Consider the following 27,922-nt stretch of genomic DNA (forward strand, 5'->3'; position numbering starts at 1 on the left):
TTTTATTAAATAATCTAGATTTAGATTTTATAAATATTTAGATTTAGTACTTAAAATATTTAATATTTAAAATAATCATATATAATTAAACTATGTAATGTTTTTAAATTAAAATTGTTGTAATAAAATAAAATAAAATAATTTTCCTATATACAATTTTTTTGGCAAAAATATCAAAAATTCTTGAAAATATATGTATCTATATTCTTTGACTGATGTCGTATATTTAAAATTTAAATCATCAAATTTTAATATTTCTAATAATGAATTATTGTAAATTATGATTAAGAAAATTTAATTTTAGAATGAATCCTTAATATATTATATTAAAATTTTGAATTTTCATTTGAAAAATATAATATATTTGTCTCTATTTTAAATCTCAAGTTTTAAACATAATATAATATTTTTCTAAATTTAAATCTCATTTTTTAATTTACTTAAAAATTGTTTGAAAATATTTCATCCTATATATGATTATTTTATCAATTTTTTTAATCATTAATATTTATATTATGCAATCGAACTTCAATCTAAATAACACTAACAATTTGCATTTCACGTGAGTGAAGCTAATTTAATAATATTTTAGGTCTTAGACTTTTATATAAAATAAACTGAAAAGAGTTGGTCTTATGCTCTTTAAGCTATATTCCTTTTCATTTAATACCTGCAAATAAATCATAATTTTCTAAAGAAACATTCACCGCTATTAGGAAATAAAATTTTAAAGATTTTTTGTTTCTTTTAGCAATTTTATTATAATAACTATAGATGTGCATCACACTTTACTCACTTAATTAGCGACAGGGTGTCCTTGTACATGGTCCAGGTGGCCTCCATGTTGCAGCGCTCCATGGCATCGGCGGTCAGCAGGAAGTAGACAATCGCCTCGAGGTAAAGCGTCATCTGACTGAACGAATCACGTTCCGAATCGGCGGCACGTTTCCGCCTGATCGCCTCCTGCAGCAGAAAGTCGTTTTTTCTATAAAGAGAAAGACGGGTTAAATAAAAACTGAGAACTAATGTGAGTGGGAGAGGTAGGAGTATGACCGACTGGGACTGAGACTGACTATCATTGCTAGATCAATTTCTCTAGGAAAAAATAGTACGGCTATGCAGTATGTCCAGCTGGGAAATACCCAGACCGATGATCGGGGATAGATCACTCTCTCTGAGAGAGTAAAGTACAGCCGATGATCGTGATCAATGCCTCTCTAGAGAGCGACAGATTTGCTAATCTAATTGAGCTTTAGTTTAAGAGAGAGGAGTAAGGCAATGGGGTATATCCAGCTGGGAACCTGGATCAATCTCAGCTCGTTAATCCATTCCATTAATATATCAATGCCCATTGCTCACCTGAGATCGTCGCTTTCGTTCTCCTCCTCCTTGTCAAAGTGGGATCGATAGATGAGACGCGGCTCTGGCTGTGGCGCTGCTGGTGGCGGCGTCGTTTGCACCGCTTCGCTGCAGGTGGTTGGCAGTTGGATGGGCGCGGCGGCAACTGTTGCTGCCGCAGTTGTGGACTGTGACAGCGACTGTTGCTGCTGCTGTTGCTGTTGCTGCTGTGATTGTGACAGTCGTGATTGCTGCTGTTGCTGCAACTTGTTGGGACTGCCATTGGCGGCGCTCTCCTGCTGCTGCATGAGCAACTCGAGCTTGTCGCGCGATAATCGCTCGTGATTGTTGGCAGGCAGCAGCACCGGCACGGGCAGCAGCTCCTTGCTGAGCTGTTCGGCCTTCTCCTTTTTTCGCTTCTTCTCCTTGTAGGGGCTCGAACTGGAGCTGGAGCTGCGTTTGCGTCGACGCGCGGGCAGCTCCTGCTTCAGCATGAACTCCTGCTTAACGCTGTTCAGTTTGTACTTGCCCTCGTAGCCGGGTTCCAGCTCCGGCTCGGGCTTAACGCCATGCTCGTGCTTGACGCCGCCCAGCAGCTTGCTAGCCGCGCCACCACCCCCGGCTGCACCACCCACATACCCGTTGGGCGTGTAGATCTGCTGCAGATCCTTGGGCGTGCGAGCGCCCTCGGCGGACCGACTGCTGAGATGGCCGTTCTGCTGCGCCTTCAGTCTCTCTGGCTGGTGGTGGTGCTGCTGCGAGTGGTGCTGGTGGTGGTGCTGCGGCTGATGCTGTCCATCAGCTGCGTACAGTCTGTAGCTATTCTGGTACCACTCGGGCGGCACTCGCGCCAGCTTGCTCAGATCGATTTTGCACATCAGCGATGTCAAGTGGGGCGTGGTGGTTCTTGCCGGCGATGCCAGTGTGGCGCCCAGCAGCTGTGTGGGCGTGGCACGCGGCTTAAGCTCTTTGGCCTGCTGTTGCTGCTGCTGCTGCTGTTGTTGCTGCTGCTGCTGTTCCTCGGATTGATCGATGATGACAACCTGACCCTGTTTCTTGGCCCCGCCCTCTTTGGGGTTGAAGATGCGCGTCAGTGTGCATATCTTCTTCTTATCACTCTTGCGCTTGCCGCTGCGATGCTCGCCGTCCTCGTCGCTGCTGCTGCTGCTGCTGCCGCTGCTGTTGCTGCTGCTGTCGCTGTTGCTGCTGCTGCTGCAATCGCTGCTGCTCAAACGCTGCGCCGACTGCGGCAGCGATTCGGCCCCAATTTGCCCCAGCAGCGATTGTTGCTGCTGCTGCTGCTGTTGCTGCAGCTGCAATTGTTGCTGGTGCTGCAATTGCTGCTTTTGTTGCTGCTGCTGCAGCAGCAACAATTGCTGTTGCTTGTGCTGTTGCTGCTCTTCTGTTTCGCTGCTGCTGCTGCTGTTGCTGCTGCTGCCAACGCTGTAGCGCCGCTTCGCCTTGCTGCTGCTGCTGTTACCGGCCACGCCCACTTTATTGATTTTCACAATGCGCTTCTTGGCGGGATTCTGTGCAGACGTTGCCACAGCAGTTGCCGCTGTCGACGCTGCTGCCGCGGCCGCTGCTGGCGTCTCACTGTCGCTGCCGCTGCTGCTGCTCGACTTGGTGCTGCTGCAACTGCTGCTGCTGCTGCTATCGTCATCGCTGCTCAGCGCATCGGCGCGATCGAGCTTCGCCGCCATCGTGGCAAACGTTGCTGTTGGCTTCTTGGTGGGCGTATTGCTATTGGAACTGCTGTTGCTGCTATGCTCACGCTTGCGCGTGCCCGCAGCAACTGTTGCCGGCGCCGTGCTGTTGCTGCTGCTGACACTGCCTTTGGCCAGCGGCTTCTTGGCTGCTGTCAACGTTGGTCCCTTGGCCTGCGAACTGCTCGCCGAGGCGCTGCTCAGATTTCCGCTCTGCTGCAGTTGTTGCTGCTGTTGCTGCAGTTGTTGCTGTTGCTGTTGCTGCGCCTGCTTGCGTGGCCTGCCGCGTCCCTTTTTAATTGCTGGCGCCGCCGCCGCAGCCACCGGCACCGCCACCGCGGCAGCAGCTGCTGCGGCTGTCGCTGCCAGCTCCAGCGCATGCTTCTTATTGCTGCTGGCCATGGGCTCGTCCTCGTCGCTGGAGTCCAACGGCGCTGTTGCCGCCGACATTTTCTTTTTGCGCGGCTTCTTTTGCCGCGGCTTCGGCGACGCCGGCAGCGGCCCAATTGGCGTCAATGTGACGCTATTCGGCTGCACCTTGTGCTGCATTGCTTGCGGCACGCGCAGCACCGTCGTTATCGCCGCAGGTACGCCAGGTATTTGCAGTGTTTCGCCCGGGCCGGGCATCTGCAACACTTCGCTGCTGCCGCCGGCGCTGTCGGAGCTGCTGCTGCCGCTGCCGCTGCCGCTGCTGGCGCTGCCGGAGTCGGACAATCGGGACTCGCGTTTGATTTGGTTCTTTGGCAAGGCACCCACCAGCTGCTCTGTGGTCAGCTGCTGTTGCTGTTGCAGCAGCAACTGTTGCTGTTGCTGCTGCTCCAGTTGCTCCTTCTTTACAGTCACAGTCAGGCCATATCTCTGCTGCTGCTGTTGCTGTTGCTGCTGCTGCTGTTGTTGGCGATGCTGCTCATCCGCCTCGTCGTCCTCGTCATCGCCCACGTGCCGCGGCTCGTCGTGCAGCTTCTCGTTCTTCACAATCGCCGTGGTCACGTCGATCGACTCGGGTATGATCTGTGCACCGCCTGGCAGGATGCCCGGCACCTTCATGCTCACATTGCCCATGGCATTGGCCACACCCGGCGACACACTCTCGGCGGCCGTCTGATTCGCTGGCTTGGGAAAGAAACGACTTAGATTCCAGCGATTGCTGTCCGTGGGCGAAGGCGTCTTGTTCGATGAGCTGGAGCTGCTCATGGTGCCCATGCAGGAGCCGCTCGAGCCACCGCCGCCGCCGCATGTGTTGTTGGTGGCATTGATGGCACCACCAGCACCAGCACCACCACCTGCAACACTGCCAGCACCAGCACCACCCAAGCCACTGGACGTGAGCAACCCACTGATTGTATTCGCTCCACTCGCAATTATCGTTTGGCTGTATTTCTTTTTGCTGCCATTGGCGCTGGCAGCGAGCCGTTGTTGTTGCTGTTGCAGCAGCAACTGTTGCTGCTGTTGTTGTTGGAGCAACAGCTGCTGCTGCTGCTGCTGCTGTTGCTGCTGCTGCTGCGTATCACCTTTGCTGCTTGCCTCGCTGCCCGATTCGCTGGAGTCGGACTCGGAGCTGTTGCTGCTATTGCCAGCCGATCGACTGCGAGAGAGAGAGAGAAAGAGAGGGCGAGAGTGAGATTAGGGTATCCCAGCAGCGCTTGTAAAACTGTTATACTTACCCTTCCTTTTTGCGCTCATCATCTGATTCGGATAGTTCCAGATCGTTCTCAAGGCTGAAAGTTGAACAAATATTTTTTGCATTAGTTTCTCTGAATAAACTATTATTATATATGATATATAATATTATAATGGTATATATTATTTGCCGATATTACTACAATTCCTAAATATCATCCACTTATCTCATTTATTCAACTAAAACCAATCATATTTTGCATTCTTATCATAATGGTCTATATTATTATTTTTTTAATGTTCAACGTATTCATATTTCATCTATATACATTATTATTATTATATACATATTATTATTATTATTATTAGTCACTATTTACGACTGTTTCATTATCATTTTCTGAATTGCTTTCCTTTATTTAACAGTTATTAAATATTAATAGCCATATTTACGCGTTTCGAATCAAGCCCAGCCTTCTAATCGCTTTTTAATAATTTCCCATTAAGGTCTGATATTAATTAAATGATTTAATCTACTAACCACTAATTTATAATTAGTTTGTATATTTAATTAAATAATTTGAATCACTATTTTGCAATATTACAAATTATTTTCTAACCTTTCTATAGCATTAGGCATACCTTCTATTGTATTAATTTCCTATTACTCATCAATTTACCCTATATTTATATACTAAAATCAGAATTTCCCATTCCATTTATTAACCTTCCATGACTGATCAATTTACCCTATATTTACATATACTAACATCAATATCTACCACTATTATCGACTTCACGTTTCCCTAAAGTAGCACCTATCTTACCTACTCAAAACAATTACAAATAATGGGAAATACTAGATATATTTCCCAATTATTAGAAAATCAATGGTAAACAATCGGTATGGCATTTAATAATACACAGCATAAAAGAATATTACCAAATATGTCCCATTAATTGTCGACGATGGTAAATATTTCCCATTATTCTCTCGACTTTTACGGGCGGGCGTCATATTAATTTTTCTTCTATTGCTATTACATTACATTACATTCATTCTCAATTACTTTCACCCTGCAGCCCTACCCCTATTTTCCCCCTATTATCAATTACTTTCTTCCCCTTCCGCACTTACCACGAGTCCTGCTTCTCCAGCGAATGATTCTTTTCCGTTTTCATCGGCTTTATCGCTGGCGGCGTCGGCGACGCCTTTGGAGGCGTGGGCATCAGCTGCTGGATGGGCGCCACAGCAGCCATGCCCCCCAGGGCAGGCGGCACCGTTGTGGCACCCGCCAGCGGTGCCAGCGGCAAAGGCAGTTGGCTGGCCTGCGGCGGCGTCGTCAGCAGCGGCGCTATGGGCGAGGTGATCGGCGCAATGGGCGCCAGCAGCGGCGTCATCAGCGAGGAGGCGCTCGCCGCCGGCGGTGAGTTGAGGGGGCCGATGGAATCAAATGCATACTTAAACTTATTGGGCCCATTCAGATTGTAGTTCTCGGACATGGGAGCGTGCGGCGTGGCCGCAATTGAGGTTAGCGGGGTCACGCGATAATTGTTGGTCATTTCGGTGATTATTTTGCTAATATCCTTCTGCAGGGGACGGAGGGAGAAAGAAGAAACAGAATTAATGATTGTTAGTAATACAAAAAATATATAAATATGAAATATTATGTATAACACAAATTTATTATCTAAACCAGATCCAGCTATAGTTTTCTTAAGGTTTTCATAAAGCTAGAAAAGCTCTGGAGAGGATCTGATATTTAGGTATAATATATAATTTCTCAGTGTTGAATACATATTTGTATAAAATGTAAAATAATCTAATCTTACGAAATCTTAGAAATGTCAGGGAGCCTAAGGATCTTTTAGAATAAAATTAATTTTTAGAAAGAATCTCGAATGTAGCACTATAAAGATTTTTCCTTCTCAGTTTCACATATATAATCCTAGTATTTTCCTTACACAGCGTACGTATGCTATAAACTACTTTAGTGGTTCAATATGTATTGAAGTATAATGGGAACAAAATAGAATATCAAATATGGGTGTTTGCTCCATCGTTTTGAGATTAAAGAGAAATTGTAATTATATATCCTTTATTAAATATAGTGAAATATTCGGTAAATAATAGGAAATTGTGGGTATTCCCACTAGCATTCTGAAATTAATTTTATGAATATATCCTCTATATTGGGTATATCTTTTATTACTCATATCATATTTTTCGACTCTTTGGACGTTACGGATTCTCCTACCTTTCCCATTATGTTTTTCAAAAATAGACCACATACCTGTTTCTCTATATCTGCTCACTTGTCTGGGCGTATTCTTGGCTATATGTCTATATATTTCAGCTAATGCCAGATAAATATTTCCATGTACTTTAACTTTTATTAAGAATTATAATTATTTTCGGAATATTTTACAATAATTTATCGATACTTTTTCAGTGTTGATTTCTTTTCTTTTTAGACACATCAAAAAATTTAATTGTTCTCTAAGGCTGTCGATTATCTTATTCAACTTCAAGTCACTAAAATCATGGCCAACTAATCTCATTTCATTTTGTTCACTTCGATATAATAATCGATAACTTACCTCTGGTGGCGGTGGCTGCAGTCCAACGCTATTGCTTGGCCGCTTACTGCTGGCCGCTGGCGGCACAAATCGTCCGCCGTTGGGCAGCGCCGGCGCCGGCGGCCCCAGAAACGATTTCTCGCGGCCATTCGGCATTTGCGTGGACAGGGGCGGGCCGAGGGGCGAGGACATGGACGCTGACGTCGCCCCCGATGTGGCATTGTTTGTGGCGCTGGACGAGTTGATGCTGTTGCTGTTGCTGTTGCTCTGGCTGGCAGATGATGACGATCTGGGCGGTCCACGTGGCGGCGCCATGCCGCTACTCGAGGGTATGTCATTCTTCATGGGCTGCCCGGGATAGCCGCCACGCCCATTGTAGGGCGGCTTATTATCCGCCTGCTTCAGATAGGTGGGCGCCCGCTGCTGCTGTTGATAGTGTTGCTGCTGCTGCTGCTGCTGTTGCTGCTGCTGCTGCTGTGATGTGGGCAGCTGGCCAGGCACCGAGGCGGATGAGGAAGCTAATGACGCAGCTGGGTTCACGGAGGCGGTTGACGATGAGTAGGAGTTGGCCAACGAGCTGCCACCGAACGAGAGCGCCGGCAGACGCGAACTGGGGGCATTCGTGCTGGCATGCCTGTAGATTCCCACCGTGGAAGAGTTCATATGGTCCCGGGCATCGATGAATTCGCCAAGGGCGGCCGTTATTTCCGCATCGCCCTCGCTGGGATTGAGGCGGCGCGGCTCACCAAATAGACTAGTCTCACGATCATCGCTCTGTATGCCCTGTTGGCGTTCATATTTCTCGCGTTCGCGTCTTTTGCGCCGCTCGTTATCCTCCATGCTGCAAAGAGAGGGAAAATGGGTGTGTGGAATGTGAAATTAAAGGTAAAGGTAAATGCATTTCGACCTGCTCAACAAACAAACACAACAACAACAACATCAGCAACAACAACAACAACAGTGGTTGCACAATTATAAATAACAAACAAACATGACAGGCAACAACATGAACAACAACAACAACATTGACAACAAGTAGTAGTAGTAGTAGCAGTGGAAGAAGTGAGAGAGGGACAACAACAAACATGGCTCGGCAGTTGACAGCAGTTTGACATGCGCTGCGCTGCGCTGTGGGTGCTAATGTAAACAGTTGGACATGCATTGTGCTTGCGGCGCATTTCTGTTAGTTTTTGGCAGCGTTATGTTTTCTAAGAAAATGTTTTGTTTTCGTAAGGATATTTTTTTTATTCTTTATTAAATTATTATTATTATTTTGCGTTAGGGTTTTTGATTTTCTTTTTTTTTTTTCAATTTACAATTTTTTTCTTTTTAATTTAATTATTTCTTTTCATGAGATTTTTCTCAATGATTTTATATGACAATTTTATAATACACATTTTGAATAAGTTCAACTTTCTAAACAGTTTTTTATGGATTTATAATTCTTGGAGTAACATAAAGCAGCTTTAATTTCGTAAATTGTCAATACAATTATTGAGTTTGTATATTATAATGGCAAACATATAAAAACTCACATACATATACAAAAACCAGCTTTGAATTGGCTTTTAATTTATTTAAATGTTTATATTACGTTTTTAATTTTCCAATTTTATATAAAATGTATTATTCCAATTTAAGTCGTTTTTTTTTTTCAATATAAATTAGCTAAAATATGAATGAAAATGAAATTTCAAATTCAAATTAACATATTTCCACTGAATATTCCCATGAATATTTTTTGCACGTGCAGTGAGATAGAAAAGCTTTCAGCTCTATTAGGCGTAAACAGTTTGACATGCACGCAAGCACGGTTTGATGAGCATGTAAACAAAGCCTTTGATTGTGGAACACAGAGAGGATGGGTAGCATGTATACGATGTATGTGTGCATATGCGTATGTGTGCGTGTATATGTGCGTGTGTGTGTGTGTGTAACGCGACAGTTGTTTAATTTAAATATTTGCCTTGACATTTAAAAGCTTTGGGTTTGAGCTTTAGTTAATAAAACAAAGCCATATTTTTTGTTCGTGGCGCATGCTAAAACACCCACACAGAGGGAACACATTGAAACAAGCAAGGGAAGTGAAAGAAGAAGGGAGAACGGAGAAAGGAGAAAGGAGGAGGATTTACACAGCGCACCGCAATGACTCTCAAAACTTACTTATAATTCAGGTTGTACAAATTGTTATTGTACTGCAGTAGTTGTTGTTGCTGTTGCAACTGCAGCTGTTGCTGCTGCTGATGGTGTTGCTGCTGCTGGTGTTGTTGTTGTTGCTGTTGTGCCATAACGCGCGCTTAATATAAATATTTTTTTAATTAGTTTTGCCGGCAACGCGCACACATACAAGCAAAACATATATATACACACACCCACACACACAAGCAAACGTACGAAGGGAACGAAAAACGATTAAGAAAAAAAATTAACGTTACGTGTGAGTGTGTGTGCGTGTGCGTGTGTGTGTTGGACTAAACAGAAAGTGTTTGTAAAAGTTTGTCGCGCTCGCTTTGTCGCTCGCTCTCTCGCTCTTTTTATCTCATCCAAAAACGCTCTCTTTGCTTTGACGCGCTTATGTTATCGTTGTGATTCTGCTGCTCTGTCGCCAGCAGCGGCGTAGCGGCGCTTTGTATTGTTTGTTGTTGCTGTCTTCAATTTCTTTTTGCGCTGTGTTTGGTTTACTCTTTGTTGCTGTGCTTGTTGTTGCTGCCGCTGTGTGTGGCCGCAACATTTTCGCTGTCATTTGCTGCTGCTATTGCTCTGTTTGTGGGTGTCTATCTCTCTCTCGCTCTCTCTTTCTTTCTATTTTCTTTAGGCACTGGCCATTTAAGGTTTTGGAAGCACTGCGAGCGTCTTTTTGTTTTCTGTTTAGTTCGTTGCGTTTCATGTACGAATTATGCGAGTAGTTATTGTATTTTTCTTTTTCAGTTTAAATGCCGATTTCATTTATTGTTGTTGTTATTTTGATTAACTGTGAGTCTTTACATTGCCTTGTGTACTGTGAAGTTGTGTAAGTGTGCCTGTGTAATTTGTGTGACAAAATGTAATGTTGTAGTACCTGCAAAGAGAATAATAATTTGAAATTAATAAAACTGCATTCAAATTTCAAACTTACAAACTAAAAATAGACAAAATAGACAATTTAATGCTTAGCCAAATACAGTCAATCCAAACAGCTCACGATGGAGCCCACACTTAAAATTAGCAGAGAATATCAAGCACGCGAGAGACAAGGATAGAGCATGCATCGTTACTTCCCATTATTGAAGAAGAGCGAGCTGTTACCCGCGCTCAGCCACACACACCCACACTCACATATGCACACGTGCAGGGATTATGGAGCTTTGCTTTGCCTTCACTCTTCGCTCTTCGCTCAACCACTAGCAACAACAGCAACAACAAAATGGCGTCAGACTAGCGACTGAAAGTGTAATGCTTAAATTCACTTAGTTTGCCAAAAACTAAGCAGCAGAGCGAGCGAGACGGAGGCAGAAGCAACGGTTTTTTAGAAAATAGCTTAAGCTCTGCTTTAATGCAGCAGCTGCTGATGCATCGAAGAGAGAGCAGAGCAACAGAGAGTGAATTCAATTAGTGATAATGGAGCTTCAAAAATTGAGCTCGCATACATTTTGGGGCTATTATGCCTTTAAGTGCATGTAAAAGAACAAATTTGACAGCAATAAGACAAGTTTGAAACAATTTTTGTAATATTTAATATTAATTTTGTAATATTAATTTTCTGAAACCAAAAATCAACTTAGAATTACAAAATAGATTTAAGAGCAATTACTGCAGCTTTTGTTTAAATAATCGCACATTAAAGCCAAACCTCTATCGATATGTGCGAAAGAGAGCGCATCATAAGCCACACAGGCATCAACAAAATATAAATTAAAGGACAACAAAAACTTTGTCAAGCCGTTTGCTCAACTCTGTCCAGCTGTCCGTCTGCCTGTTGGTCTGTGGCTGACTTCTTCATTCATTTTTCTTGTGCGCATAAACTATTTGTTCGCACTGTGTCCATAAGGCATGGCCAGAGAAATAAAATAATTAAATGCTCGTCCTAGCTGGATTTGGACTCTGTTTTTGGCTCCAGTTGAGATGCTAACAAAATTTATAAGACAAATAAATTGTAAAAGCAGCAAAAGCATAAAAACACACAGCAGATTTGTGGCTCTCTGTGGCCTCTCTCTCACTCTCCCTGTCCACTTTCCCTCTCTCTCTCTCTCTCGCTCTCTCTCTCTGTCTATCTGTTCCTCCATTTCTTTGGGCAACTGTAAAAGGGTCAACATTGTGCGTCTGATGTCCTGTGACCAGAAAATTAATTTAACTGACACGTTTTTCATTCCGTACACATAGATACTACATACATATTGTATATATACTTTTTGTATATATGTACTTTTTCTCATAAATAAAATTCTGTTGCATACGCCAAGGCGCTGGACAACAGGGCGACATTTTCTATGCAATATAAAACTTTTGATTTGTTCCACTGAATCCCACCAGCTGTGCTCAGCATTTGAGTAATTAAACATTAATAATAATTTAGAGTGGGAAAACGTGTTCCCCAAAACTTTATTCAGCTGCTACAAATAGTTAATCAACTCGTGATTAGTAAAAAAAAAAAAAAAAAACCACAACAACAAAAAGCAAAAATAAACTTATGGTTTCAAAAGTTTTATCGTCTGTTTTTGTAGTTAAATGAAATGGAACGGGTGGAAATAACATTTCAAAAACATGTGACACTTTGTTTCCTATTACCTCAGAGACCTACAAACCTAATTTAAACAGGGAGTAGGGTGAGGGAGCTTAGAGAGCGGAATGGAATTTTGGATATTATAATTAAAGCATTTTCCATTTTTATGAACAAAACTATTTCTCTGTCACCGAAATTTCATTTTAATATGCAAGGTTTGGCTGCTTGTATAAGAATTTTTATTGTACGTGTACGCTTGAGTGATGTTTTAAGTGGAAAATAGGGTGGTTAGGGAAAAGTGAATAAGAGAGACAATGTGTATTTCGGAAAGAGGTAAGAAGAGTTATGTAGGAGGTGAATACAACTAGCAGATATTTAAAGAGAAAGACAGAGTGAGACAGGGAAATAAAGGGGATATAAACCGTAAGGGAGAGAGAGAGAGACTGATAGAGAGAGAGAGAGAGAGAGAGAGAGAGAGAGAGAGAGAGAAAGAGAGATATTTCTAGTTAGACGGAAACATATATGGAAAGAGTGAGAGGGAGAGAGGAAGAGTGATAGAGAGAGAGAGAGAGAGAGATATTTCTAGTTAGACGGAAACATATATGGAAAGAGAGAGAGAGAGAGAGAGTGTGTGAGAGAGAGAGAGAAAGAGAGACATTTCTAGTTAGACGGAAACATATATGGAAAGAGGGAGAAGGAGAATGAGTGAAATACAGAAAAGGGAAGATGAGGGTGAGAGCGATAGTGATAGAAATATATGTATATATAGGGAATGTGTAAGAGGGAAAGAGACAGACAGAAAAAATGAGACAAATGAGCTAGCTGAAAATAGGGTTTATACGAGAAGAAATAGTGAGAGAGTGAGAGAGTGAGAGATAGATAGATGCAGAGAAATGCCACAGAAAGGAGACATTTCATGCGAATCGCAATGAGAGACTACCCAGAATAAATCCAAGAATTTTTGCATTTTCTATTGAATTTCCCTTTATAGCAATGCGATATCACTACCAGAGAATTGTTATATGTATGGATACATCTACATATGTATACCAAGAATTATAAATTTAGGAATAATATATTTTGCAATGTGATATAAATTCTTAAAGGCAACTCAATGGCAAAATACTTCCTTCACTAAATTTTCATGAAAATATCAAAAACTCTTTTCATGCCGTGTAAATTAATCCACCTTCTTATTGATTACAAGAGGTTGCCGAGGCTTAAGCACATGTTCGTTCGTATTTACTTTGTAACGTTTGCGGAACTGAAGAACATATAAATATTTATATACGTACACACACTTCTATATATGTACATATATAAATTGAAAAAGCCTTGGCGAACTGTTTGTGGCCTAAAGCATTTTCAATTTTTGAGTTTTCTACCCAAAATCGAGGGGTTCTCCATTTGCTCCACACTGGGAGCTTACTGTTCGCTCACACATGTCTATTTATTTACGTTTGATTTTTCTTATATTTTTCAGGAAGTGGCATGGGCATGGATCAGGGGCAGGGGCAGGCGCAGGATAACAGAACAACGGTGCGGCTGTGGAAGCGGTAAATATGATGACGATGTGGCGCAGTTGTTTACCTCTCCTTTGCCTACTTATGGGAAAGCACAGCTTCCCTTCTCGCTCTCACTCTCGCTCTTTCTATCTCTCCCTCTCCCTTTCTCACTCTCGTAACTCGTCTGATATCAGGCGCATCTGGGTACGGCCCCGACTGGGGCATATGTTATGAATTTTATGCAAATATGTTGCGCCTCTCGTTGCCAATACAGCTCGCTACTCTCCTTACGCCTCCCGCAACACGCCCACGCGCACGCCAAGCAGGCAGAAACTCTGGCAACAAGTTTAAGAAAATTCGCCATGTGTGCGATTTTCTTTAATTTTATTTTATCCTAGTTGTTTTTTTCACAGTGTTTGCCATTCTATTAACATTTAAATCAGTTTTCAGCTTGACTCTTTAAGCTACGAAAGGGTCGACGCCTGCTTTACGGCTGCATATTGTTGACATAACTCCTGCGATATGACTCTGAGACAACGAACTATCTAAATCTAAGTAAATGGAAAGAAACTCTGGCTAATACATAAAAGTTCAAGAAAGCACAAATGGGGCATATGTACATGGGAAATACTTTTGAAAGATTATTCTGTTCATATGTATTCAATAGAAAGTGTTGATAAATTGTTTTCACTTCAATAAGAATTCAGCTAATATAAGAAAAATAATAAAAGTACAAAAAAAAACATCCCTTTTATACTTTAACAAATATATTATTATTTACTATATAATAAAATAAACCTTGGAAAATATTTTCTTATATTCAAAGTCAACAAACAATATTTAGTAACTTAAATTACTTAAATCCTATTAAATAGTTTATTAAATGTTTTTCTCTGGAGGAATTTATTTAATTTTCATAAAATAATTCCTCAAATGCACATCTAAAATTTGTTAATTATTTAACTATACAATCCAAAAACATTCTCTGCTAAATATAATTTACTTCTTCAAATCAAATCTTTACGTAATTCACGTAAAGCTTTACGTCATGAAATATGCAAGTCTTGATTTGACAATGAGATGGATTTTTTTTTTCGTTCTTTTGCATAGTTTCCGTTGAGGCACGTCATGAATCATTTAACAACTTGCACAAACATTAAATTACGCATGAGAATCCTTTCTCTTTTATATATTGCAAAAGGGGCAGCAGCAGCCAAAGAAGAAGAAGAAGAAGAAGCTGTCTAGGCATACAAAATTCAATTCAATTCAATTCAGGCAGCTCACACAACCACACACAAGGACCTGGCAGGACATAGAGGACTGAACACATGCGACTAATTTCATATTCATATGCATATTTAGACTAACTACCGAGCCGTAAGCAGTAGGGCAAAGAGAGAAAGAGAGAGTGAGAGAGGGAGATAGAGCCCACATTCAGGCGCTAGCGCAAAGGACGTGTGAAAGAAAACCAAAAGGCAAAAGGCAAAAGCCGATGTCGACAATGAGGGCGAAGAGGGCGACGAGGACGACGACTTCATGCACATTGGCACGCCTAATTTATAACACAAAAGTCTACTTAACTCCCCAATGGCAACTATGTAAGACCAGGCAATAGAGACACAGACAGAGCGGAAGGAGAGAAGGAGAGAAGGTGGTCGAGCAGGCGCGTAAAGCCGCCAAAGGGCAGTACTAGAGATTGAGCGAAAGAGAGGTATGGAGAAACAGGAATAAAGTAATATAGAGGTGCAATGAGTAAAGTCTTCTCGAATATACCTATATTTTATGTTATCATTATACCTACATCTAAACTATATATGATCATCTTAAAGGAATCTGCGTTATTTTAAGTAACATAAAAATAAATTATTATTACATAACAAAAATAATAATAACATACTTAAAATTAAAAAGATATGAATTCAAATACATCTTTTAGAAAATTTGGCATATTTAATATAATTATTAAAAATGATAAAAAATATATATATATAATTTTTAAATTAAAAAAAATATATATATAAATAAAAAATGTTATTTAATTATTGATATGAAATATTTAATTATATATTTTTTTTTATAAAATATATTTTTAAATTAATTTTGGTTTATATTTTATTAAAAAAGAAAATTGTTATAGGCATGTGTAATTAAATAATGTTTTTTAGAAGTTTCAAAAAAAGAAGAAAAATAATTATAAATATATTTAATATTTAATAAAAAAATAAAAATAAAAAAATTAGGCTATACAAAATTGAAACAAATTTAGTTATCAAAATGATGAACTTAAAAATTTTTTTTATAAAAAAATTGTTAAAATTAAAATAAATATACTAGACATTTTGTAACAAAATAAATGTAATTTAAAAATTATAATAAAAATAATAAATATATTTCAAGTTAAAATTTAAGTATTTAATACTCTTTATTTATTTATTTGTTATTATTATTTCTCAATAAACTCACATCACTATGCACATGCACTGCCTCGTGTCACGACACGCTCTCATCTCTCAAGGCAAAGCTTGTTTGTTTCGCAGTGCATAAACAAAACTCGAAGCATATGTGGGTGGATTTTGGTGGTCATGCCCACTAGCTGGCTACATTCTGCCTGTCTGTCTATCTATCTGGTTCTCTGTCCGTCTGCCTGTCTGCCCGTCTGCCCGTCTGTCCGAATGTCTTCCCTGTGTCTGTATGCATGGGGACAGGATTTATTATCAAATGGGCGCCATAGACTAACGACAATAGCCACAGTTGCAAGCCGAGTACCTTTCCGTTCAACCCCACGCCTCCTTTGTCTCTCTGTCCGTCCCCGTTGTCTGTCTGCCTGTGCTTTGCTGCACACACAGAGAGTCAACAAATTTTATGGCACTCATTAAACTTTCTTTCAGCAAAGTGCGCCAGCGACTCGACTCGCATCGACTCGAGCTGGAGTCTCCATGTTTTGTATCTAGTTAATTTATTTCCTTAAACGTGCGACCATAGCTTACACACGCTCCTTCCCTCCCCCCCCCCCCTCTCTCTCTCTCTCTTTCTCTCTCCTTTTTCAGTCTCTATGCATTTCAAATTTATTTAATTAATTTGTGTAGTTTACCATTGAGCTGAGTGTGATAAAATCAATCTGGTAATCTCTGATCAAGCCACTTCCCGCTTTACTAATTGCATTCACTTTAAACTACAAATGGATGTTTAGAACTCTTTATAATTGTATAAACTTTAAGCTTTTTAGCTTTGTGTTCAAATAGATTAGTAAGACTAAGATGAGAACGAGATGTCTGCTAATGTTTGAATTGCAAAGTTCTTTAATGTGGCTATAGAGATAATATAGATAGAATATAGAATCTGCTTACAAATATTGGGAGAGAGACTCGGGGCTCCTAAATGTGATTGGATAGTACAAAGTAACATCGAGTCTGAAATAACTATTGTGAATACATCGGAAGCCCTACAATCTCAATATTATACGTTGGTAAACAATTAATCTCTTGAATACAAAAGATTCTGGCTTTCGAAAAATCACAAACTCTAGATGTACTAATATTAAATAATTAAAAATAATAAAAACTTTAATTAAATAATGTTTTTGTTTTATTTTAACATATATTTATTTTATATTATATTATATATAAACTACATACATAATATTAATTACTAAAATAAAAGCTATATTAAATAATTAAAATAATATTGCAAAATAATTAACAAATTTTTGTTTTAATATAAATTCATTATATATTTGACTATTTATTATTTATTTAACTGTTTATTTAATAAAATAGAAGCTATATTAAATAATGAAAATATTATTTAAAAATAATTAAATAATTTGTATTTTAATATATTTTTTATTATATATTTATTTGAGTATTTATTGAAATTTGTCCAAGAAAAAAAAAACTAAACTAAACAAAATAAAGGTTCCATTTTTATGAGATACTAATTTATTTTTGAAATTTGAAATTTATAAATTTTCAATTTCATTATATAAAATAATTTGATTATTCAAAATAACTGCATAGCCGAAGAAGTTCTATGAAATCTAAGAGATCTATTTTATTAAAATATGGTAGTCAACTATGTAAGCCACTTGAAATCTCTATAAAAATCCAGCTGGAGAATGTCTCTATTCTTAAATTGAAATTAAAGCTGGAATTGATTATTCTTTGGCTGTTGGCTGTAATCGCAGTAAATGCTCCTTGACTGGCAATCAGCAGCAGTTGCAATCAATTTCATATGCGTACACACACACTTGACGGGGCTCCCCCGCTTAAGCTGATGCTCCCCCCATAGCTTCTACAGCTAGTGCTCTGGCTACTGCTCCAGCTCCGGTTGGTGTCCGTGTTGTATGTCAAGTTGCTTTACCTGGCGCACTTATCTATTATCTGCATGCGTCGCTTATCTAACCCTACTGCAGCAGTTGCAGCTGCTCCAGCTTGGACTCGCTTCGACTTGTCTTTAACATGCTTTCAGTTGCCACCGCCTACCACTCCTCCTCGTCCTCCTCCACCACTCTCCCCTTCTCTCCTCTCTGTCCTCCTTCTGCACTTGCCATATTGATGCTGACGCATATTTCCTGCTTCATTAACAGCCACGGCGTCATAAAGTATGCAACACGCCCCGACAAATGTTTAAGCTAAAGCAAAGCATCATAAAAAAAAAATGGGAAAAAAGCGACTGCATTGCGTTTTTCCTCACCCCCCCACTCATTTTCCTGCTGCTTGGCTTGCCTCTCACCTGGCTGGTTTGCCTTTAACGAGCCGTTGCCTGCTTCATACAGCCACAACCCCGCTCCCGCTCCCGCTCCTGCTGCTCCCCACCTGTCCTGGCCACCATTTTCGCCTAGTTAACGTCGTCCTGTCAGTGGCTGAGTGCTAGCACAGCAGCTGAGCTGACTTGCTGCTGCCTCGGTCACTTTTTTGTTTTTTTTGTTTTTTTTTTGTTGTTTCATTTCTTTACTTTACTTGTTTGTTTGCTCTTCTTGTTGTTGTTGGTTTGTGCTGCTCGCTTTCTCATTTCCTGTTGCCCTACAATTTTTTTTTACTATACCCTGTATACAAACATCAAATGTTAGTTTCACTATTTTGTTTTTCATTTCACCTTTCCTTAAGTCAAGTTTATGCTTGTGCCTTAAAGCAAAATCAGTGTTGCAAAATTCAGCGATGATAGTGGAAAAGTTTATTTATAGTAACTATTATAAATATATAATTTAAGCTTATATTAAGCTTAGCGCAGCATCGAATTTAACTCAATGTGTAGATCCGTTTCTTATTTTTTATTGATTAATTTGACTTGAAGATTGAAACAACTTTAAGAAGAACTGTTCATCTCTATGAGTAACGGTTTACCAACACTTGCTCATAAAATTTGACCCTTTTTTAATGCCTTAACTCAATAAATATTTAATAGTCGGAAGGTTTATCCCTATAGACATAGAGTAGATGAAGGTAAATAGGAAGAAATCAGGTGAAAAAAGGAAAAAAAGAAAACATAAAATGACGAAACTATTTCGAATTAAAATTGATTGATTTAACTATTGAAGTTTGAGAATAAGAATTTTAAAGATAGGCTGTTGAATGTTTAACAAAAATATATACAAGCAAAAATAATTTTAAAAGGTTACTAAATAAAACTAAATATGAAAATACAAATATATACAGATAAAAATTTACATATTTGGAATATGAAACATAGAATAAATTGAAACATTTATGAATACTAAATACTATAAATTTCTATATTTATATTTAAAAAAAAGTGTTTAAAAACCAAGTAAATCTATGTGTAATTTAAAAATTAAATGTAAAAATTTAAATGAAATATTAAAAAAAAAAATAAAATAAAATGAAATAAAATAAATATGGTTGTTTATATATATATTAAAAAAAAAAAAGAATTAAAACTAATTATTGAATTCTTTTATTTTGATATATAAATATATACAAAACCTAGAATATACATATAATAAAATGTATATTTGACATCGTTTAACAACAATGAAATATTTAGCTTAAAAACTCTTTTATTCTTATATAAATTACATAATATATAGATATAAAAACAAAATGTCTGTACAAAATAAAAAAAATATATTTTTTACATTATATAATAGACATATTTATAGCTCAACACTTTTAGTTTTCCCATTTAGTTTCCATTGTTCATCTACAGGAACTTCAGCTAGTCGCGTCTCTTGTTTTCAGTCTCATTCGTTTTATTTGCTCACTTCCCCCCTTTTGCTGCTACTATTCCTGGGTGTATTGCTTTCTGCTTGTTGTTGTAGCTGTTGCCCTGCGGCTTGATTTGATTAAAATGATAATAGTTTTTGGGATTTAACTTAAATTGATGTGGGTTAGTCGTCCACAAAGTCGCCAACTCGATGCTCGACAACGAGGTAAGGCCAGAAGTGGAAAACCTTTTTTCTTTTTTTTTTTCACTTTTTCTTTGGTTTCTCTACGCTTTGCTCTTTTATTATTATTTTTCTTTTTTCTTTTTTTGGTTGCCTCATTTCCTGGCCACAAATTTGGGAAATGCTTAACAAAAAAAAAAAAAAAGGACAGAAGGACAACAGCAAAAGAGAAGAAAATGCATAAAGTGCAACATAAAAATTCCATTAATAAATTGCATGAAGAATTTTCGCTAGTAATTTTGCTTTTCTTCTCTTTTAGCTGTTGTTGTTGTTGTGTTTATTGTGGCTGTTCATGGTCCTGTGGCCTCTTTTAGCTAAATTGCGGCCGCTGCATGTCCTTCGAGTGCTGGCCTAAAAGCCGGGCCCTTAAATTGCCCACGCCTGAATCTATATACATATATACTATATATATATATATATATATATATCTACAACGTATTTGGAGCAGTTTGCTTGCACCTTTAAGGGAAACGGGGTTTGGTAGACCCACGTGCCCAGCCGCCGCGCCCACAAACCTACACATACACACAAACACACACAAACAGACACAGCACGAGCCTGCGGTTAACCGTCATCATATTGTGCAAGGTCCTGCAACAGATCCTGCTGCCTGTTGCCCTTTGCCTGTTGCCTGATGAAGTGCAAATTCATAAAATAATCATTTTTAAGACCAAAACTGACTTTGAAGTCGTTTAGAGTAAAGAACGCTGGCGTGGGTGTGGCTCTTCTCAAGTAAAACTTTGCAACTTATTAGCTTAAGTAAGCAAGCAAGAGTAAAAAAGCGAAAATAATACTTTGTAATTTGTAATTTATACAAAACTTTTTGAAATATCAATAAAAACTATTTAAGTCACAAAGCGCAGCAGTATTTAGCTAGGCTAGCAACATGCTGTCATTCCGGAATCCGGATATATGCAATATGTTGCCAAAGTCATCAATAAATTGAGTAACAACGCTCGCAACATTTAATTGCTTTAGCAACATACTGCTTAGTGATGAGCAAATGTTGCTGAGCTTTGTTACTAGCAACATATTTAAAATGCATTCCACTGCATAATTACACTCCACATTCACTTACATTCCACTTAATTCCACACGTTCCACAATTTCTCTGATCTTTGAACGAGCTTGATGGCTATGCTAAAGCTTTAAAGTCCCTGTGCGCCTGTGGCTTTGCAACTGTAAATTGACAACTAATTGCTGCAGTGCAAAAGTACAAAAACAAAGAAGTCTGCACACAGTGTCATATGCAGTGCTTGCCAAACTTTTCAAGCTGCCTAGTTAAAGTTAGTTAAGGAATGTTTGTGTTCTACTGCTTATTGTTGTTGTTGTCTCGCGTTGCTTTGGCTACATTTTAAATAAATGTATCCAAAAGTTTTGCTAGAGTTTTATTCTTTTATCTACTCTGTGCTTTACCAGTTGGCCGTCTCTCATTCTCTTCCACTACCTCTCCCCTTCTCCCTCTTCCTGAAAGCACACATTGTCTGTGCAGCATTTAGTATATTCCTCTTTTTTCACTTTTGCTTCATATGTGTGCACATTTGTGTAATCTATATTATAACAAAACCAACTGCTATTTCCTCTATCTCACTCTCTCTGTCTGTCTCTGTCTGTGCTCAAACGAAAAGTTCACTTTGATAGTTTGGCAACATTTTTTGGCGCTTTGGGTTTGCCGCTGTCGAGCGTCGCGCCGCTGCTTTTGACAACTTATTCGTGCGTCGCTAACGTCGACGCTGGCGCAGCTGCTTGTCTGCGTCTGTCGCTCGTTCGCCCTCTCCCGCTCTTCACATGCTCTTCTCTCGCAGTTAACTGTTTTTATACAACTCCATCTCAATTGCTGCCTTTGGCAACATGTGTGCAATCGTCTGTCCCTTTGTCTGTCTGCATGCATGTGTGTGTGTGTGTGTGTGTGTGGGGATGTGAGTGAGTTGCTTGTATATGTGTTCTATTTATATATATATATATTCTTCTCTCTCTTCCTCTCATTTGTGCCGGCCGGTGTTTTGCTTTGGCCACTGCCCTTAAATTTGCTGGTTTTGCCTCGCTTTGCTTTCAGTTCTTAGATTGTTATTTCTGTTGCCTGCTTTTTAGCTGTATTGATTACGTATGTATGTGTGTGTGGGTGTGTGTGAGTGCGTAAGTATGCACGTGTGTAGCATATCAATTTTGTGGCCATTATTTTTGATGGCTTTACCATCAATATGTTTATGAATTTTGTTGCATAGTTGCGTTTAAGCTGAAATTCACATAATGTTAAGCAGTGAGCGTTAAATTTTATCTTAGGCGCTCAACAGTGGAATAACTTTTAAGCTCCATCTCAATAACATTATGTTAAACAGTGACTGCCAAACTGTGTGTTAACCGCTTAACAGGGTATAAATATAGCATTTACTTAACTTTTAAGTTTCATCTCAATAATATTATGTGTATATTATAATAATATATAAATAATATACCTATGTATGTATATATACAATTATATATATCAAATAAACGTTTTTTGTTATTCACATAACGAAGGCAGCTTAAGTAAATCAATTAAGTTAATGAAAACTGTTAAGTTATGCACAACAGCTACTAAAATATGCACTTGACACAGCCAGACAGAGACAGAGCGACTATGAGAAAGTGAGCGGGAGACAGAGAGCGCAGCTTAGTGTGTGTGTGTGTGTGTGTGAGGAGTGCCAACAAGTCTATGCCACATATTTTGTGCGGCATACAAAATTCTTTGACACTTGCTCCCCAGTTGGCCCAACATAACTCAACTTGGGCGACAATAAGAGAGGCGTGGCAAGGGGGAGGGGGGGTGGCAGAATGTTTCTCTGGATTATTGAGTGTACCACATAAATTATGAACTTGCGACATGTGTAAGTGTTGCATATTTAATGATATTTATTAAACAACAAATGATGCGATTTGCAAAATTTTCTATTTTGCCATTGGTAGAGGCTCCAGGGAGGGCGTGGCATTTCCCAGTTGACCGCAAATCGCGCAACTGTCAGAATAGAAAATGTGCTAATTTGTCTTCAAGTCGCTTTCGGCGAGATAATTACAAGAGAGCGATAAAGTCGCTGCGCCCAACCCCTCCCCCCCCCCCCCCCCCCCCCCCCCCCCACATGCAAGCGGAAGGGGCGAGACAGCGGGGCGCAGTCGTGGCAGTAACAAAATGTTGTGGGCGTGGCCGTGAGCTAATAAATTAGCGCACAATTTTGCTTGAAGGCCGTGAAAAACTATTTCGCTTTTTCATCGAGTGAGCTGCGAAAAACTTTTTAACAAGTTGGCAACTGACAGCCGCAACAAAAACAACAACAACACCAACATAAACAACAACAATTAAGAGAGCAACAGCAAGAACAACGGCAACATTGACGTCCAATAAAAACGTTTAATCAATTAAATTCAATTAAATTGTGAAAATCACAAAAACGTGCAGACAGCCAACAGAAACAAACAATCCACAGATGTTAAATGGACAACACCAAATCGAGGCTACAATTTAAAGAGGAAGAAGAAGAGCAAGAATGGTGAGCTGCTGTCAGTGAATGTGAGAAAAACAAATGTTAATTTGTTTGAAACATTGGAATCGGCAACAAATAACTGTGAGAAATATCTGGATAAATCTATTTGAAGAAGATGTGAAAATTAGGGCAAATCAAGTCAAGTGTGGAATGGAAATTCATTGAAAGACAATTCTAGCTAAGAAATATATATAAATATATATTTATATATATGTATATATATTACCTGATGAATAGTTCATTTCAATAAATATTATACATTTTAATCAAAGTAGTCTTATATATTTCATATGCATATTATTTATATTTCACGAAATATAAGTGATACGCTTTAAATATTTATAAACATTATTCAATATTAAATATGCAGTTAATCATACATATTAAATATATATTAACATAGCTATATTTAATATATGCGTATAATATTTAGTATTTTAAGAGTTAAATATTGTGTATAAAAGAAAAAAATAATAATAATAATAAAGACAAAACTATTAAAAAAAATAATAATTTTTTTTTTAAATAATAAGTAAATTCATTAATTCAAAATTAACTTTTCTTTTTAATAAATTTATACATTAGGAAATTTTATAAAAAATGTTTATTTATAAGAATCAGTGTCCCAGTTTCAAATATATGTACATAACTCAAATAAGCTTATCAATTTAAAATCTGTGCATATTTAAAACATTCCAAATTTCATAGATTTCATTCGTTCTCGAATGCTGTCGATAGAATTTTGCATTGTCATTACTATGGGTAATCCAAATATACCTGTGCACAAATCTACGCTCCATTTAGCACTAAACACAAACGATTTTCCCACCTCTCTCCCAGCCACCTCTACCTCCACTTAACCCCCTCTCCTCCCATGAAGCTACACACTTCAAAATTTGTAAATTCCGTACGGACAGACAACCTCATGGAAAATCCATTTGAAACACAACCAACCAGGCGCATATTATGCATTTCAGAAGAGGGGGATGCAGAGAGAGAGAGAGAGAGGGAGACGACGCACTCGGAAAAGAGGCAGACAGCAATGTGCGTTCGACTATCAAATATTCCAACCGACTATGCAGACGAGAGGGCACACGCACACATAGGGCATGGGAGAGAGGGATGAAGGATTAAGGGTTGAGGGTTACTGGTTGAGGGTTACATTGTGCATTATTTCATTAGCCATTCTCTAGTTTTTGCCATTTGCAATTTTAGTTCTGGCCATCGCATTGCATCGCAGTGCGCTTTTTCGCCCTTTGTTATTTGTTTCGCGCTTAATTATCCTTGTTCGCTGTCCTTTTGTCCTTTGCTCTCTCCGTGCGTGGCTAGTACAAAATTCTGCTTCTGCTTTTATTTTATGTTTTGTGGGAAAATTTAGCTTGCCTTAATGGCAAAGCTCCGCTAACTATTTACGGGACACCTGCCCATCTAACTTGAAACAATTGCAAGAACAACAAATAGAACCACATAAATTTTTTTTTTAAATTAATATTTAGGCTTAAAATTACAGGATAAAAAATATAATATAATGTACATGTTTATTTTATTATTTATATATTTCTAGACAAATATTTCTATCTATTTCTTATCAATATTCATTCCTTTTATTTTCTGTGATGATTTATTTTTAATCAAACATCTAATATTGATATATATATTTATATAATTCTCTGTTTATCTCTTTGTTATTAATTATATTCAAAATATTTTATCAGTTTATGGGGCATATTACTGATAAAATAACACAATTTAATGAATCCATATATGAATATATCAATAATAAATATTTTCTTTATTAATTTGGCCATGATATATTACACCTTATAACACTGAATCTAATGATTATTTATATATAATTATAAAAATAATATAATATATAATTATATAATTACAAAAATAATATAATATATAATTTAATATATCAAATATTTATTATAGATATTTTCTAGCAGAATTAAAATATGAATATGGTTCTTAAGTTAACCTAATAAAACCAATCGACCATACCAAAGCTGAAGAGATTATTGCAATCTCATTTAATATTTTCTTTTCCCAATTTTAAAAATATTTTGCTCTGTACTGCCTATAAACTATGTAGGTTACATCATTTACAGGGTATATTTTGCACAAAGTAACAGCTTAGTCGATTTTCTCCACATCTTAAATATTTAAAAAAAATATATTTGTTGTTTTCTTTATTTAATATGCTACGTGCCTAAATTTTTATTTACAGGGTATATCTTTCATAAGATGTGCTATTTTATCTCTATATTTTCGATTATTAACTTTATCTATTTCCAGGGCATCCCTTAAGCTATTTTATCTATTTATTGTTCTGTTTTCTCTGCACATATCTTCTGCTTTCTTACTTATCCACATTTTACAGGGTATGTATTACACAATCTCTGCAAATGGCATTGTTCGCATTCCAGCCTTGCTTTAACCTTGTTAAGGGCACGCCACATAGGGCTACTCTTCACAGATAACCCACAGCACACGACCTCAGCACCGCCCCGCGCCCAACCTGGTCTAAGCCGTGTTGCTCGTTTATCATATTCCTCTATTTTTTTTCATTCTTTCTTTGTTTTTTCTGCACTTTGCATTGCATTTTGGTCTGGCCAACAGGTCGACAGGGCTTTTAATTACATTAACAGCAGCCAACAATAAAAGCCCATATCTGGCTGGGTCAACAATTTATTTTTAGAAGAGTCGCTCTCTCTGTCTCTCTCTCTCTCTCTCTCTCTCTCTCTCTGCCTCTCTCTCTCTTCGTCTCTCTGTGACTGTTTGTATTAATGCAAACATTTGATTACTCATACGCCGCGTGCCTGCGCTTTAGATATCAGTTGTTTAGCAAAATGTGTTGGCAATGCGTAAAAAATACAAATTATTATTTGCATACAACTTGTTTACTCTTCCCCCGGTTATTCTCTCTGTCTCTCTGCATTCCGCGCCTCATTCTATTTTTCCGCCATATCCCACGCCATTTCAGTTTCTGTTTGCGTTTCGGAATGTGCATGGAAAATTTCGAGTTGAAAAATTGCAACACGTGCGAGCTGAGCAAAATCAACAATCGAGGGCTGAGCACTGATAATGGCAGCACTAGATGCTAACTGTATCTGTGTGTTTGTAGTACGGGTATCTGTGTATCTGTATATCTGTATATCTGTATCTGTATCTATATGTCTGTGTGTTTGGTATCTCCATCTGTGCATTTGTATCTGTATCTATAGCTGCGTCAGAGTTTTTGTCACTTTTGTCTTATCTGTGCGCTACTTGAGCAGCTCGCACAAATTATCACACATACACACGCACACACCCATACACACCCATACACAGGGAGACCTGTCAAGTGCTCAACAAGCGCGAACAGAAAAAAGAAATACTACAATATATTAATACAAAAACAAATTACGTATACGCCACACAGCCGGCAGCTGAGCAACATATGGACAGCGAGAGAGTGAGAGAGACGAAAAGAGAGTGGGAGAGTGAGGGTGAGAGAGTGCTGGCAGCGCATAAGTTAATGTGTGTGTTGCTCTCAACATTTTTGCTCATTTTTTTCCATTTTATTTTTATTTTTTTTGCATTTGCTTTGCTCGCTCTATTCGCTTTGGTTTTGTCTTGCCTATTATGCGTGTTGTAGTATTCTCAGCTTCTCGCTTTCATGTCGCACGCTTCTTATGAGTATGGGTGTATAAAAATAATATTGGCGTGTGTGTGGGAAGATTAAATTTTATATTACGTATACGTATGCATAATTGTGTTTGTCTAAATGTGATTTTAACTCAAGCAGATGTGCAAATAATTTTTATGTATTTTTTATGCAAAACAACTAGATATTATATTAGGCATTTTGTGTTTGTATCTCTCCAATCTAATCATAATAGAATGCTGCCGAGATTGACCTTCGCTTAAACGAATTTTCTCATTTGGCTTATCAAATACAAAAATTATATAGAATTTGTTGGCCTTCGTTTTGGAAGATTATTTAGATTAGCTTGAAAACTGAACTTATAAAAAAAAAAAAAGCAAATATATATATTTAAATATATAATCTGTTGAATTATTTGCATCAATTATTTGTAGTTCATATTTAATTAGTTGGTATAATTATTAATTTATTTTTATTTATTATTTATCTATTATTTATCATATATTTTATTTGATATTTCTTATTTTATAGCATTATTTTTCATGGTTTATATTTTAGGCATTTGGTATTTATTTATTTTTTTATACTTTATTTTCATTTATATACTTAATAATATAAAAAAATTACTCATAAATTTAAAAATAAATAACTTATTAACATTCCCATCAATTTCCCTATTTCTTGATTATCTGTTTAATTTAATTACCGCGGCACCCCAGCCCACCCACACAACTAATTTAGAAGCTCTCCAGCACGCTTCCATTTATCACTTCTCTCTGCTTTGTACTCCTTTTGTTCTCGTCTTAATTTGTTCATTTCCTTGCATTTGTTATTTGAATATTTAAACATCTTCTATATATATATACGTTGCTTTTTATGCGCAAATTATGTTAAACAGTTG

The 27,922-nt window shown here is 38.1% G+C and overlaps 1 protein-coding gene across 8 annotated transcripts in view; it reads right to left on the reverse strand.

Annotated features, from left to right (window-relative positions):
• The window catches only part of lilli (AF4/FMR2 family member lilliputian), a 121,071-nt gene that overhangs the window by 4,766 nt on the left and 88,383 nt on the right, over window positions 1-27,922 (reverse strand). For 2 of the 8 annotated variants that reach the window (XM_089463626.1, XM_089463625.1), the window contains exons 3-8: window positions 9,408-10,302; window positions 7,266-8,085; window positions 5,803-6,254; window positions 4,709-4,762; window positions 1,360-4,629; window positions 797-985 (exon numbers count right to left, since the gene is read on the reverse strand). In XM_089463626.1, coding sequence (XP_089319752.1) covers window positions 797-985; window positions 1,360-4,629; window positions 4,709-4,762; window positions 5,803-6,254; window positions 7,266-8,085; window positions 9,408-9,532 — 4,910 coding nt within the window. In that variant the 5' untranslated portion in view covers window positions 9,533-10,302. Of the gene's footprint in view, window positions 1-796; window positions 986-1,359; window positions 4,630-4,708; window positions 4,763-5,802; window positions 6,255-6,958; window positions 7,210-7,265; window positions 8,086-9,407; window positions 10,303-27,922 lie in introns of those variants that run through there. The other 6 variants (XM_089463627.1, XM_089463624.1, XM_089463623.1 and 3 more) reach the window with 5 other exon arrangements.

The sequence above is a fragment of the Drosophila arizonae genome, chromosome 3, assembly GCF_054131065.1.
Source record: "Drosophila arizonae isolate 15081-1271.41 chromosome 3, UAZ_ARI_1.0, whole genome shotgun sequence".
NCBI classification, from domain to species: Eukaryota; Metazoa; Arthropoda; class Insecta; order Diptera; family Drosophilidae; genus Drosophila; species Drosophila arizonae.